The 15091-nt window shown below is 54.3% G+C and overlaps 1 protein-coding gene across 11 annotated transcripts in view; it reads left to right on the top strand.

The window, feature by feature from the left end:
• The first annotated feature begins 8533 nt into the window (after positions 1 to 8533).
• Positions 8534 to 15091, top strand: part of ABLIM3 (actin binding LIM protein family member 3) — a 56136-nt gene continuing 49578 nt past the window's right edge. For 3 of the 11 annotated variants that reach the window (XM_056350174.1, XM_056350173.1, XM_056350169.1), the window contains exon 1: positions 8539 to 9117. In XM_056350174.1, the coding sequence (XP_056206149.1) occupies positions 9105 to 9117 (13 nt within the window). In that variant the 5' untranslated portion in view covers positions 8539 to 9104. Of the gene's footprint in view, positions 9118 to 15091 lie in introns of all 11 variants that reach the window. The other 8 variants (XM_056350170.1, XM_056350175.1, XM_056350171.1 and 5 more) reach the window with 5 other exon arrangements.

Here is a 15091-nt window from a genome sequence, read left to right as displayed (position 1 = left end):
GGGGAGCTTTTGCTAAGTCCAGAGTCTGTGCTATTCCCATCTGAAAAAAGGTGGCACTGTGCCTTTCTTTGCAAAGATGTTCGGAAAACCATTGCATCAGGGCAACATGCTCCAGAGAGGCGAATCCGAGCTACTTTCCTACAAGTTGCAGGCTGGTCTGGGAGCTGCTGGCAGCGAGGCACAAGCCAGGCAGCTGCTTTTCTACCCAGGTGTGTGTGCAGGGCCCTTGTCAGGGCACCACAGCCAGCACCAAGCCACCCTTGCTGGCGGAGCGGAGACGTGTGAGTGCACTGGGGTTCTGCCATCTGGGAACTGGGTGTCCCCATCTGGGAGGCTGGGGTTCTGCCATCCAGGACATGTAGCACGAGGCACAGCTGGTGCTGGGAGCGCAACCCCACTTGGGACTTGTTGCATGGCCCAGCTCCTCGCCATGAAAGGGGCAGTTGGCTGAGGGGTGCTCTTGGCTACTGGGAGATTCCCATTCATTTCCCGAGGGGAGTTTAGGATGCAGCCCTTCAGTATGCAAATCCTGCTGCTTCCATGAGTTTGTAGGTGGCAGGGTGTGACAGTGCATTTGACCTCCCCCTGGTAGGGCAGAGCTGCTGGCACCAGCAAGCATCACCTCTAAGGAACTTGTCCTAGGCTTTGAAATAGCAATGCCCAACCTCTGCCTTCCTCTCTGTGCCCAGTGTCACCCTAAAGGACATTGCACTGCTGCTCAGGCCCAGCGTGCCCCACAGCAGCCCTGCAGCCCCGTGGGGGAGCCCATTAGCTGATAGCTACCAAGCCAGCCGAGATGCAGAGTGCAGTCAGGCTCTCCCCATACTGCTTATTAATTGTCAGAGCCATTAGATGGCAGCAACTACCACGCCAGCAGCACCTTGCTCCCCACACCGTCCCAACATTGCAAAAACACTTTTGGAGCCAGGTCCCAGCCCTGCTGCCCACGGCCCCCAAGCATCCGCAGCTGCACCTGGTCCACAGGATGGACCACAGGGCAGGGAAATAACCCCAGAATGGGGCAAGCACTCTGGGACTGCAGAACTGGGCTTGCAAGGAAAAACAAGGGAAGGCTCAAAAATACGGGACCAGCATTCCGTGCAGCAACGCCAGGCTCAGCAGGGACATGAGTGCAACCAGCCAGGTCATCTCCAGGGAAGGTGACTCTCTAGAGTCCATCTGCAAGGGACTGCTGTGAGCACCCAGCTGGGAACCACCAGTTGGTGACATGCGAAAGCCAGCCTCTGTGCACCACACTAACGAGCACTCAGTGAAGCCACACTCATTTCCAGCGGTGATTTTATTGTCTCTGTGTTAAAGACGCTATGGGTAAGGTAACACGCTGAGCAAACCCTGCCAGGGATGTGCAGCCACGGCTCATTCAGGTGCTGCCTTGAATAGAGCTGACTGAAAATCAGAAGGAAAAAGTGCTCAAAATGTCAAAGTTGTTCTCCTTGGAGAGGTTTCCAAAAGAAATGTGTTTCACTTGGAAATACCTCTAGAAAATTGAACTTTCAAAATATTTCATTTTAACTTCTCAGTTTTCCTGTATTTCTCCCTTCTAGTCTCTCTTTCCCTTTATTATTCTCCCCTGCCTCTTCTTTTACCTTGTTCCTATTTTGCCATGAAACAGAAATGAACAGGGTGGGGAAGAACAAAAAATGACAAAGTGAGCACAACCCCCCAGATCTCCAGTTTTTCATTTTTCAATTTCACTCACAGTAGGAAAATGGTCGTGAAGACACATTTTGTTCATTTTTAGACTACAAACATGAATAACAACCCAACCTCCTTATTCCTTTTCCTCCAACATCTGCGATGTGAGTTGCAAGGGGCTGAATAGCCATCTCCTGCACGCATAGCACCAAAAAGCAAATCCAGCACTGCTTTCCCTACCGCCAGCCCAGCAAGTGCTGATACAAGCAGCGCCCATCACGGAGCCTGAGCAAAGACGAGTCATACAAACCATCCCATCTAATTCACACAGCTCAAGCTCACGCTTAACCATACAGTAAAGGGAACATATTTAAAGAAATCTTTTCATAATCTGGAAAAAATCAGTATTTTTGGACTTTCCTCTGGAAGAAAAAGATAAATAGTGATGAAGATATTAATTGCTTGTGCTGATCCAGGGTTTTTTTTTTAAGATTTTAATGATCCAAGCTGTTTGGAAAGGTGTTGGTCTTCATGCCATTTCCTTTTAAAAGCAACAAAGCAACTCAGTGAGGCTAAGCATCTTGTTTTGATATTTTCAGAGTGGAACATTTTGATTTTTCAACTTACAAAGCTTTGCTGCTTTAATTTTTTGTATATAAAGCCAAGATTGAAATCAGAATGAAAGCTTTCAGTTTAAGCTAATTAATCCAAACACTTTGATTCAAATCCCATTGTTTCCTCAGTTTTGTTCTCTGGGAATTTATTTTAAGTGTCTGCATTCCATTTTTAGACCAAGGTAAAAAAGAGAAGTGAGATTTCCTAGAAAAGAGATAACCCGCTGCTTTCCCGGGGCTAGCCATTGTGCAGTATTTCATATGCTTAGAAGTGTAAAAAGAAATTATCTTTTCTTAATGATGTTGCTTGGTCTCCTGAACTGCACATGCAGCACGGTCTGGAGACCTGGTCTGAGGTTTGCTGCCAGCCCCCAGAGCGAGGAGTGCCATGCTCCAGCCTGAAGATCTCCTAGATTCTCCTGGAATCTCCCTGATTCTGTTTCCCCATGAAACAATATGAGGAACAAAAGGAAAAACAAATTGTCGTGATAACAGCACTCCAGCAATAAGTAAGAAGCAGCATTTGCCAAGGCGACGTTGCTCTTTCTGAGAAGGTGGTGCTCCCTGAGGAGCTCTGGGAAGACGGGAGGTGTGCCAGCCAGCTTCCACGAGCAGAGAGGTCCAAGGGCTGGGCTTCTTACAGGCAGCTCATGACGGCCAAGGCTGTCCATTAACAACATCTCGGGATCCTGCCCTAACGGCTGATGGGAGGGAGGATGTTTCTTCCTTCCATCAGTCTTCACTGCTTCAGGGCAACTTAAAAGGGAAAACTAAAAATAAACCCAACTTCCGATGACCTTTAATGGGTTGAAACATAGTTGGCAATGGGAAAGCAGGTCAGGTACCTCGGGGGCCAGAGCTGCAGCTGGTATAAATCTCCCTTTGCATTGCTTTGCTGATGCTGCTTGGCAGGAGCCGCCAGCCAGGCTTTGCCGGGCAGCTGTCCCCGGAGGGTCCCTGCTCACCCTGCAGCGGGGCCGGGAGCAGGGCTGCACCAGCATGGTGTACACCAGCTCAGCTACACACAGCGGGCGAGACGCAGCAGCCCGGAGATGCCTGATCTCAGGCAATAAGCCCTGATCTTGCCCGGGAACCCCAGCCTGGCTGCAGGCCACAACAGCGTGCTCGTTGGCTTTTTCAGCACGCTGCTGTGGCAGAGGTCTGCACAGGGACATCAGCTCTCCTGAAGGGCTAGGGAGTGAAAGATTCTGGCAGGTTTTAGGACAAACACTGGTTTCCCATGTCCTAAGGCCTTTGCCATTACTCCTCCCTTAGACAGGTCATGCAGCACCTCTCGTCTCCTGGTGTCCTGATCTTTCAGGCAGGGAGGAGAAGGCCCAGCACTCCTGACATGCAGGACAAGTCACTCTAGAGGTTCTGCGGCACTTGTTTTCACTCATCTGCTTTTGATTTGGGAACATTTGTTTCACTTGACCTAGGGACTCAGTCCCTGTGGTAACGAGATGGATAATGCCAGAGGACCTGTAGCTCCCCCCGTGCATGGCGTAGGCATCCCTGCCTGGCTTTGCAGGATGGTTCCAGGTTACAGCTGGGCTACGGTGCACACCAGCTTCGCCTGAAGCAGATCCAGCTTCACAACCATTCTCCACTGTGGATATTTATTTTCTGCTGAAACTATTTGCACAGCACTAAAATTAATGACTGAAAATGTGAGTTTGCTTCAAAATAATCTATCATTTGATTATCGCTTTAATGCAGGCAGCCTGAGGAACATCTGCCTCTGCCTGTCTGTGTCTCCTCCTGCCGACACAGGGAATTGCTGGGAAGTGCTGTTGTGCTCCTGTGTAAACTGGAAGACAGCCAAACACTGGTGAATGACTTGGTGGTTGCTGGGACTGAGGAACAGGAGCGGGGTCCTGTGCGGGCTAAGGCACCAGCTGCGCTGTCAGGTCCCACCATAGCCCCCTCTTAAAACACCCACTGCCCAGTTCACTGCTCTGGTCCCAGTTGCTGTTTTCCAGGCACTCCCAAAGTAAAGTGACTATCTCCATCATCTGGAAAGTAATTCTGTCATCACTGGAAGAGTGAGTCGGGCTTTGCAGTGGGGCAGCAGGCAGCAACATCTGACCACTCCTGACTTCACCTCTGCCAGATCCCACCTCACAGGGGAAGCAGGGGACAAGAGAAAAATGGGTGGGGAACTGTCCAGCAAGGCGGAATTTCCTCCACCCCATGACGCAGACCATGTGCTGTGGTATAATGGGGTCTCCAGACCCCTTAGGCTTCTCTGCTGCCTTTTGGGAACATCGCAGCCCTGGACTTACAGGCTTTTTTTGGAAAATGTCACCAGCTTCCGATGAGTCAGAGTCCTGCTTCTCTGCAGCCTGCCCAGTGCTTCGTGCGAGGCAGCGGGCTGTGCTGTGCTGGGGTCCCCACAGGCATCTCGCTGCTGTTGTTTGGACTTAAATCTTCTCGCTAAGAAAGGAGAGCCTTTTGCTGCCAGCACACATGCAGGCACGTCTGCCAGGAGCTCGTGTTGGCAGGGGTGGGTTTGGCCAGCTGGTGCCCCTGGGACACACAGACACACTTGTGCTACGGCACTCTGGAGCAAGGGCTGCAGCTGGGATCTCTGGCCAAGGCATTTCCACTCCTCCTGAAACTGTAATTCACAGGGCCCGGCAGTGAAGGCTGTTCATCAGGATGACTACCAGTTGAAGGGGAAAGAAAGCAGGTGGAAGGCCTGGGGCTCCTACAGAGAGACCTCTGAAAACTGTTCCATGTGACTGTATGTGTGCGTGTTTGTAAACACGTATGTATGCATATGTCTGTACCTAGGGGTGCTGAAAGGGATGTTATGGCTTCAAATAAACCAGAAATGCCAGAGCTAAGGCTGCTGCTGAACCATTCCCCCTTGTGCTTTGGGGACAGATACGCTTATATGATCTTGTAGCTCTCCGACCTCTCCTAATCCTTCCTGCTGGCTTTGGGACCTGCTATCTGATATTCCCCTTGCAGCCTCTCCATTCCTCACCTGGTCCCCAAGTCACTCAGGAATGAGGAGGGATCCCCTTCCCTGGGCTTTTCCCCAGGCATCCCACTCTGCAGAAGCGGGATGGGACCTGCCCCTCCAGCCTTGAGGACCTTCCCAGGGACAGTGGCTGAGTGCAGCCTCACACAGAAATATGTGCGTGGTGGCTTCCCGAGCCACTGGTGAGAGAGGCAGTGAGCCTGGTATCTCCAAGTTCCTAGTGCTGGTATAGCACAAGATACATTTCGAGCCCAGCTCCTGATGGCTCCACATGCAGCCACCAACTTCCAGCTCTCTCAATGACGAGCCAGTGTCGGGGAAAGAAGAAAGACAGTTATCAACCAGGTGAGGAAAGTTTGGTTCAGGTCACTCTCTTAGCATCTCACAAAGGCGTGGAGGCAGGGAGAAGAAACCCAGTGTCCAGGGAAGCTGACAGTAAAATCAAATTAAATTAGCACTCTTCTGTCGAGCCTCTTACCCTCACCAGTGCCGTGCCCCTTTTCACTGAACGGTGCAGGGTCCTGAAGGCAGCAGCTTCCTCTGCACAGCCTGAGCTACGTGGCACATGCTGGGTACCGAATGAGGCAGGCGCCTTATGGGAAAAACACGCATCTAATAATTGCTGTGAAAGACCGTGTTGCAATGCACAGGCACAAAGGGATGAAAGGAGGCTGCGTTAACATCTTGACATTTCCTCATTTCTGACTTCTTGTCTCAGGCATCCCTAACATCCTTTTGTGACAGCTTTTGCAGCCAGTTTCCTCAGTCAAAGAAAAGGAAATGGGATTTCCAAAACACCCTGGGCAGCGCTGATCGTGAGGGGCTCTGAGCAGCACCCTGCACCATGGGCCCTTGCTGCAGCCTGGCTGGGGTCAGGCCCCTGTGCAGTAGCTGCTGGCTGAGGCAGGGAGGTGACAAGAGTTAGAGCTCCCTGCTGTCAGCTCACCGCTGCCAAAACCCAAAAATCCCATGGCAGGGGGCACCTGATGCCCTGCCCACCTCCCTACTGGCAGCACCCCCTCTCCCTTCCCCACAGCACAGATCTGCCATGCCAGCACCACCCTGCTGGGAGGGGACCAAGGCGAAGAGGTTCTGCACTGGTTCCCCCTGAGCTCCGCCAAAGCACCCTGTCCTCCTCTGCAGCCCTCTGCAATCCCAGCCTGTCTGTGCTGGAAATTTCAAGTTGCTCTGAAGGCAGCAAGTTAACAAGATTTGGAAACCAGGTCAGCGGAAGAAGCTTAATTAGCTCGCTGAACCGTGGGGACCAGCTCACATCATGTCTGCTTTATTGACTCCCCAAATGGACATTATTGATACGATGGGTGTGAGCCTAGCTGCGATTGGGGTCCTGCGTTCTTCCTTGAGGAGGGGAGATCTGGGCACTTGTCATGCACAGGGAAACTTCACAAAGGGCCCCAAATTAGCACCACGGGACAGCCCGAGCCATCCTGCCGAGCCATATCAGCAGCACTGCTCTCTGCTTGCCTGTTCCCTCCAGCCCTGCTGTTCACACACACCCACTGCCTCTGGGAAGGGGACAGAGCCAAAGGGGACAGGCAGCAGGGCTTGCAGCGAGCTGGCTGTATCACCGGCAGCGCAGGCGTAGCTCACAGGACCTGCTACCTGTCTTGTCATGTCACCGCAAACATCTGCTGCTGCAAAAAAAACAGCAAGAGAAAGGGAAAGCAAAAGGCCCTCTCTGAGCAGCGCTCCAGCCCCAGGAGCGGGAGAGATGCGGCGCCTGTCACGCTACATGAAAAACCCCTTTCATTAGCGGCACGATTGTAGCTTGCCTCTTTGAATCGCAGTGCAGCTTCTCGGGGGCTCTGCAGGCAGGGTGGGCACAGCCCTGTCTCTGCTCACATCCTGGGAGCAGCTCCACTGGGTGAGGCTTTATTCTGATAAATAGCATCTCACAAACAAAACAATGATCTAATGGCTTTGAAGCCCTTCCAGGAATCCTGATGTGCTGCTAGCAGAGAAGGCTGCTAGCTCATCGCATGGGAAGAGCCCCCCTTCTCCATCCTACAGCCAGGTGCCATGCAGACACCCACAGCCCCTCCTTGCTCCTGGCATGGGACTGCCAGGACAGCTGGGGCAGGCAGCCTGGACAGCTGCTGGACGGGAACCTTGGCACAAGAGGAAATCCAGTTTTTAGCATCAATTGCTAAATGCCTCTGTCCTGGGACAACGTTTCTTTGCATGCTCAGCCACCACCGGGCCAAGCCCATGAGTGAGCAGCATGGGACTGGCAGCTGGCAGCACCATGCTGGGGGGGAGCCCCGTGGGGCCTGTGGGGGGAGGGGTGTCCCAGGTGAGGAGGGACCAGTCCGGAGGCCCCGGAGCCGCGGGCAGAGCCACAGGCAGGGCAGCTGGTTGGCCACCAGGCAGGGCAGCATGCAGGGTTGAAGACAGGCTAGAAAGAAGGGCAGGGCAGCAGCCAGGGACAGACCACGGGCGGGAATGCAGGCAGGGCAGCACAGCAGGCAGGACTAGACCACAGGCAGCACAGTGGGCAGAGCCAGACCACTGGCAGAACTGCAGGCAGGGCAGGGCAGCAGGCAGGGCTAGATGGCAGGCAGCACTGCAGGCAGGGCAGAAGAGGAGGCAGGGCCAGCAGCGGGCAGCACTGAAGGCAGGGCAGGGCAGCGGGCAGGCAGGGCAGCACTGCAGGCTGGGCCGGGCAACGGGCAGGCAGGGCAGGGCAGCACTGCAGGCAGGGCAGGGCAGGCAGGGCAGGGCAGCGGGCAGGCAGGGCAGGGCAGCACTGCAGGCAGGGCAGGCAGGGCAGCGGGCAGGCAGGGCAGGGCAGCGCTGCAGGCAGGGCAGGCAGGGCAGCGGGCAGGCAGGGCAGGGCAGTGGGCAGGCAGGGCAGGGCAGCGCTGCAAGCAGGGCAGGCAGGCAGGGCAGCGGGCAGGCAGGGCAGGGCAGCACTGCAGGCAGGGCAGGCAGGCAGGCAGGGCAGGGCAGGCAGGCAGGCAGGGCAGCGCTGCAGGCAGGGCAGGCAGGGCAGCGGGCAGGCAGGGCAGGGCAGCGGGCAGGCAGGGCAGGGCAGCACTGCAGGCAGGGCAGGCAGGCAGGGCAGCGGGCAGGCAGGCAGGGCAGCGGGCAGGCAGGGCAGGGCAGCACTGCAGGCAGGGCAGGCAGGCAGGGCAGCGGGCAGGCAGGGCAGGGCAGCGCTGCAGGCAGGGCAGGCAGGCAGGGCAGCGGGCAGGCGGTGCCCAGCAGATGGCGGCGGTGCCGAGGCGGCGTGTCCCGCAGCCGCCCCCCGGGGCCGGGCCGCCGCCGCCGCCCCCCGCGCCGCTCCGCTCCGCTCCGCGCTGCCCCGCCCGGCGCTGCCGCCCGCCCGTCGGTCCGCCCGCCGCCCCGTCCGTCCGTCCGTCCGTCCGTCCGTCCGCGGGCTGCGCCGTGGGGCGGGGCGGGCGGGGAGCGGCGCTACGCGGCGCTGCGCGGCCCCCGCCGCGGCTCCACACCCCGCTATAAGAGGAGCGGCCGCGGCCGCGCTCCGCAGTGCATGGCAGCGCCTCGCCCGGTGCGGCGCGGCTGGGACCCTCCCCCGGGCCGGTCCCGGGCGCCCCCGCCTCGCGTCGCCCCCTCCCCGCCGCCGACACCCTTGACCTTGCCATCCGGCCGCTCGGCAGGGAGCGCAGCGGCGGCCACGGAGGCAGCCGTGCTGGGTCGCGGAGCTGCCTGGGGATGCGTTAGCTGGCGGATCGCACCGAAATATTTTTCCTAGGAAAGGGAGAGGCAGCCTCCTCCCGCTGACGGGGGAGTGGAAGAAAAAGGATTTAAAGAGCATCTTTGCCCCCTTTGTTGAATGAGGAGGACGGAGGAGGACCGGCAAGATGAGCACTAGCAGTAAGTACGGCTTTCCCTTGCCTATGCTATGGGGTTGGGGCTGGTATGGCACTGACTGGCTGGGAGAATTGGAAAGAAAATGTCACGACAGGGCTGACGAGCCTAATGGGATGTTTTGGGGTTTTTGTTATTATTTTCCTGCCTGCCTTTTGCTTTCTGACAGGGTCTGGCTTTGCTGGCGCCCTTCTTTCATGTGAGCTAAGCCATGGTGCTTATCTCCACCGAGTACTTTTCTTGGCTTGTATTTCTGGGGCTTGGAGGGCAGATCATGGACTAAAATGTCGATATGCAACATGGTGAGGAGTCTGGAGCACTCTTGACAGGCAGCAGGCTCACTTGCTGCTGCTGCTGCCTACATATAAACGGACATGGGGGCAACAGCCAATGGGGAGGAGGGGCAGGGTAAGGAGAGACCCAGAAACCAGGGACCTGAGCAAAGCACAGGTGTAATCCCGAAAGACATGTACCTTTTGCAGCTGGGGATGTGCGTGTTTCTGTTCTGTGAGAGGGACAGGCACTCACGTGCTGTGTATGAATTTCTAAAGAAGCAGAGCTTGGAAATGTGCTGCATAGGATGAGAACTGGCACCTGGTACTAGTCTGGTTACTTCTGGTTTTGTGTCCTTGTTGCAGAGTCTGGAAAAATTGATCAGGGTTGATTGAGTGACAATCAATTTTTCTTTCCTCACTGATCTGATGTGTGATGGCTGTACCCACCTTGCTAGCACAGTTCTGATCCATTCCTTTAAAAGTGGTGGGCCCCCAGAGTTAACGCTGATGGCCATCTGAGGGTCTTCCTCCTGGAATAAGTTGCCCTCCCTCCTGTAGGTCCTAGAGGCTTTGTGAAGAAAGGAGGACTCCCCCAGGCAGAAAGAGAAATGACTTCTCCATTGCATTGGTGTGTTGAGGTTTCTCAATCCGAGGGCTTGGGGTGGTTCCCAAGCAAAACACTGTGAAAAATGCCTTGGCATGCTGCAAAGCAACAGAACAGGTGATTCCAGCTCTGTTGGGCTGTGTCAGAGGCAAAAAAACTTTCCAGGTGCCCTCTGCACGAGCCACACCTGGGACAGGAGCTAGCCCCCTTCCCGAGGGTGCAGAGCTGGTGGTGCCCAGGTAGGAAACAATAGGGACTGATTCTTTCTGAGCCTGCTGGATGCCTGGTAACAAAGGGGCCTCCCTCAGCCTCTCTGGGTGATGAGCTTGGGTCTGGTGCAGAGGGCTGGGATGGCGCACGGTGCTCGCTGGGGTCAGTGATCACAGCGGTCAGGTGGGACTTAGCTTCCTCTAAGCCAGTTTTGACAAATGCGTGTTTGTTCCTTTTGGGATTCCTTTCCAGCTCTTAATAGCTAGGCTGGCTGCTGATAGCGATAAGGGTTGTTTATGGGACTGGTGTGTTAGAACTATCTGATTGCACCGCAAAACTCCTTTATTGGGTCCTCCCACACACAGATTGGTGCCAGCAGACCCAAACGTGCTGCCTGCCTGTTGCTCTGACATGACTCACAGGAGGAGGCCACTGGGCAGGCAGCGAGTGCACAGCTGGCAGTCTCTTGGGAGGTGCTCCTCCTTCTGCCACTGCCTTGCTCAGACCTTGGGCGCATCACTCGGCCTTGCCTCGGCTTCTGGATTTGCCAGCAGCAGGCTGCCACCACAGCGCTCGCCTAGCCCTTTGGATGGCTCGGCAATCTTTGCCTAAATATTGCCATTACTAAGTAGTTGTGTGTTTTAGTAAAGGTTTGGGAACTTTGTAATATCTGCTGATTACTTCCTGTGCTATAGGTTGGTTACTTGGGGTCCCAAAGGGACCACAGCTGCTACCAGGGCTGGGCAAACCCTGCAAGGCAGCAGATTCTACCCTGTTAGGCTTCCAGACTTCTTCCCAGTAGCTGAGGGGCTCAAAGCAGGGTTTGTCATAGCCAATGCTGGCTCACGTCTGTTCTTAGCAATGGCATGATTCCTCTCCCAGCTGGCTCTGTAAGCAAGGCATGGGGTGTGGGGCACGCTCTTCTGTCAGCATGTTCTAGTGACTGGTGTGAATGTTGCCAGAAACTGTTTCCCCTCTTGCTGCTGCCTCACCCAGCTCAGTGCATCCCTACCCAACCTGTACCCTTCAGGTTTGCATGCCTGCAAGGCAAAAAAGGAGCCCAGGAGCCTTGTGTCAGGGCCCTCTGTGCCATCTCTTATGTTGCTGTAGTGATGCTACCTGGCAGTGACCTGCAATGGCTTTTGCAGCCTTTTGCTAGTGGCCAGTGGCTCAGGGGAGCTCAGTGCTACTTGTTGGTCAGAGGCTTCCCAACCCTGCTTGAGGCTCAGCCTCCCAGGCATGGCCAGCTCTGCTGATCTCTGCATTGATTTTTTTTTTTTTTTGGTTTGTTTTATTCTTCCCTAGTTCCTGTAGTGGCTGAGGACTCGGATGTGGTAGGATCAAGCCAGCAGGCTCAGTTGTACTCCAACCTGCCCATTCTGGTCTCTGTCCTGGTGCACAGGACCCTACCTGTGCAGATATGAGAGGGAGGTGCAGGAAGAGGATGATGGGTGATGAAGCTAGAGTGTGCATGGGGTGATGACATACAGGTGTACCTGCGGCTGCAGGACCAAATTTTGGGACTGGCAAACCAGTGAGGACAGCTGAGGATAAAATGCCACCATCCAATCTGTGAATTCCTACATTTTTTCCATTTTACTTGGTGCATTTTGATAACACTTCTGTCCTGTCTGAAGCTGATGTGAGTCAGGAAACCTGGTGCTGTGGCCACAGCTGTCCTCAAACCATGCGGTTGTGAAAAACCGTGAGGCCTCTGGGGAGCTCTGTGCAGGATTTGCTGGGCTGTACGGGTGTATCTCTGAAGATGCTTTGTGCACAGCATGCCAGTCACCTGCCCTTGTTAAGGGAACAAGGGTTTGCTTTTCACCCTGGTATGGGTCCCAGGGTTGGAGGTCCCATGTTGTCATCTCACATGATGCAGGGAAGGCGAAGCCATATGGAAATCTTGCTTTTAAGGTGAAGAGGAAGAGGCCCTTGATTTTTGGGTGTGAACTCATATCCTGAGGCTGCAGAGCAGACCAGGTGGCCCTGAGGGTGCAAGGGCTGTGCTGGCCAGGAAGGTGGCCTGTCCTGGGCTTACCAGGTGTGCAGCAAGCATTTGGAGGGCAGAGTGTTGATATTTACATTAGCTATACTATTTATACCTCCCACTCTGGTTAGCACTGCTAATTGGTTGCACGTGGATTCATAATTCATAAACAGGTTTATCAGTGCTGCTCTGCATTTCCATTGAAGCTGGATCCTGTAGTACAAACCCTTGCCCAAGAGAACATCCCTTAAAATCACCCCTGAAATCTATGTTCTGCACTCAACCTCTCCCTCAAACTGGCCTGTTGCGGGGAGTTTAATGTGACCAAGGCTGTGTTTGTGCTCATCGAAAAGCAAAGGGTTGAAGCTGTCAAGTGCCCCAGGGATTTAAGATTCTCTGAAATGAGTGTGAATAATCCCTTCTGCTGCTTTGAAAGTAGCCATGAGCTGTGGGTGCTGCAGGTCCATGCAGTGAAGATGGTCTGTGAGTACCTGTGGGACCCATGGGACCCATTTGCATGTTGTCTCTTTTGACCCAGCTCTGTGGGGAGTGGGGGGCTGCTGGAAGTCTTGGCACTGGTCTTGTCAGGAGCAAGGTGCCCCTTGTTATGGGCAACACAGATCTGAGTGACTCCTTAGGGAGGTGAAATCCTGGCAAACTCCTGGGTCAAACCAAGGTTTGCAGGCTCTGGATCAGTTTTGCAATGGGTGATTGAAGCTGGTTCACAAACTAGATATTTTCCAGAACCTTTTTGTCTCCAGTGTGCACCCCTGAAGAGGGAGACCAGAATCTGTCCCCATGGCAAGTTAATTCAGGGTGGAGGGGACCAGTACAATTGATCCGCCGTCCTCTTTCCTCTGAGCAGCTGACAGCCTGTCAGAGCACGGAGAGCTCTGGCAGAGGGCTTGGTATGCAAAGTGGAAAGTTTCCCCAGACTATCCCAACCTCTGGCATCTCTTTCCTGTTTGGAGGCTCCCATAGTCTCAGAAAGCTGGGGAAGGAGACGTGACAGGAGGCTGGCCAGCTTAGCATTTGGGCAGGAAGGCTTCATGGCAGGTACTGATGAATGTAGCATGTTTGCTTGGTTATTTTTGTCTTCCCTAAACCATGCTCCCTGTTACATGGTGATCCACTAAGCGTAATTACCCAGTAATCTCTAGGCACATGTGGTTACAAGGTGTTTACCAGCAAACTATTAAGTGCCGGTGTAATTAAAGAGGAATCACATGGTGCTGCACATCTCTGGGAGCTCTCGCTCTGCTCTGTACAGCTCATCAGGCATGGTGATTCACCAGGTCTCCCCACCCAGTGGGGTAGGACCTGCTGAGGAGGAACATGGTGTTTCTCCTGTGCTCAGAAAGTACAGTGAACCCAGAGGGACCAGCCTGTCAGTATGATGAGCAGTGTTAGTCTCCTCCCTTGGTGGAGGCCCTAGTGCTTGCAAGGGTGACACCAGGCCTGAGGAGTTGTGGTGCAGATGAGTCTTTCCAGTCATGGCATTCACAGTGCCTGGTCACCACTGGTTCCTGTTTCATCTTAGCAATGCTGGAGGCTGCCACAGGCATGCAGTTAACTGGGGACAAAGCACAGCTCCCATGAGGGAGGACCCAGCAGAGCAAGATGCTGACTAGAGCAGTGGTGCCTGGGTGCTTGGTGAGATGACCTCTGGCTCTGGGTAAGCCCTTGTGCTCTTCACCCCTGCTCCCCCAAGAGCTTCTGGACAGGCTTTTCACATGCAGTGGGGAAAGAGGTCTCCAGTCAGAGCTCTTCCTTGTCTGGCAGGTTATGGAGGAGGCTTGTAGAAGGAGAGCTTTCAGAAAGGCTGGAGTAGACTCAGTTCAAGGTGCAGTTGGGACAGAGGAGAAAGGAGGGACACAGGTGCAAGACAGTCTTGCAAGAGATGAAAGCTACCTTCCCACTATGTGCTCTCAAAACCCACCCATGGACATGACCTACCATCTATGCTTCTCCAAAGAGGGCTCTAGCACTGTTTTGCAGAATTTGGGCAACAAGGGGAACTCCAGGTTCTCCACCCACATCTTGGTCCTCTCAATTAACACCCCAGCTTGACTCTGCTGCCACTACCAACCTGATACAAATTGTTGCCTCTTCTCCCAGGCTGACTAGCAAAGGGGCGATCCCCTGTTGCATTCACTTTGGTGCCAGAGAATTTGAAGCCCAGGCAGCTTTTCTCTGTCCTCAGGCTAGTGGATGGGACTCTGTCCTCTCATCAAGCTTCATTCGGACTCTTCTGCAAACCATCTTTCTTGGCAGCCTGCCCTTTGAAGAACAGGAGCCATGGGAAGTGGCCCTGCAGGCCAACGAAGTGCATGCTGGAAGGTCAATTGAAGCAATTGAATTATTTCAAGGGCCTACCATGCTCTTATAAAATAAATAGCAAGTTTTCTAATGACAATCAGTTTAGCCAGATAACTGTATTTGTGGTGCCAGCAGGCTGGACTAATGACAGACTGACCTGTTATCAGCATGCAGTCAGTGTGGTGCTGCCTTTTGCTCTCGGCAAAGCTGTGAAGGAGTAAAGGCAAACTCCCCACGTTCGTGCCAGAGCCTGCAGTCCTATCATGATGGTGCCATAATGAAGTGTTTGGAACATCTAATTGGGTATTTTTAAAGTAAATACATCAGCACCTTTCAGTTGTGAACACTGCGGCACCTCTAGAAAGCATCCTGGGGATAGACTGGTGATGGCAAGGATTTGGGTGGAAAGTGATGGGGAAAGGAGAGAGCTTTATAGGATGAAAGGGGACTAGGAGTGACCACGGTGGCTGTAGGGAAGGCAGAGGCCAAGCCCAGATGTTTCAGGTCCAGGAAGTTTTCTTGTAAGCAGCTCAGGGCAAGTATGGCAGGGTGACTGGCAGCCTGTAGCAGGGAAGGTGGTTC

Source organism: Falco biarmicus, chromosome 8 (assembly GCF_023638135.1).
Source record: "Falco biarmicus isolate bFalBia1 chromosome 8, bFalBia1.pri, whole genome shotgun sequence".
Taxonomy (NCBI): Eukaryota; Metazoa; Chordata; class Aves; order Falconiformes; family Falconidae; genus Falco; species Falco biarmicus.
This window is presented reverse-complemented; position numbering and strand designations above follow the sequence as displayed.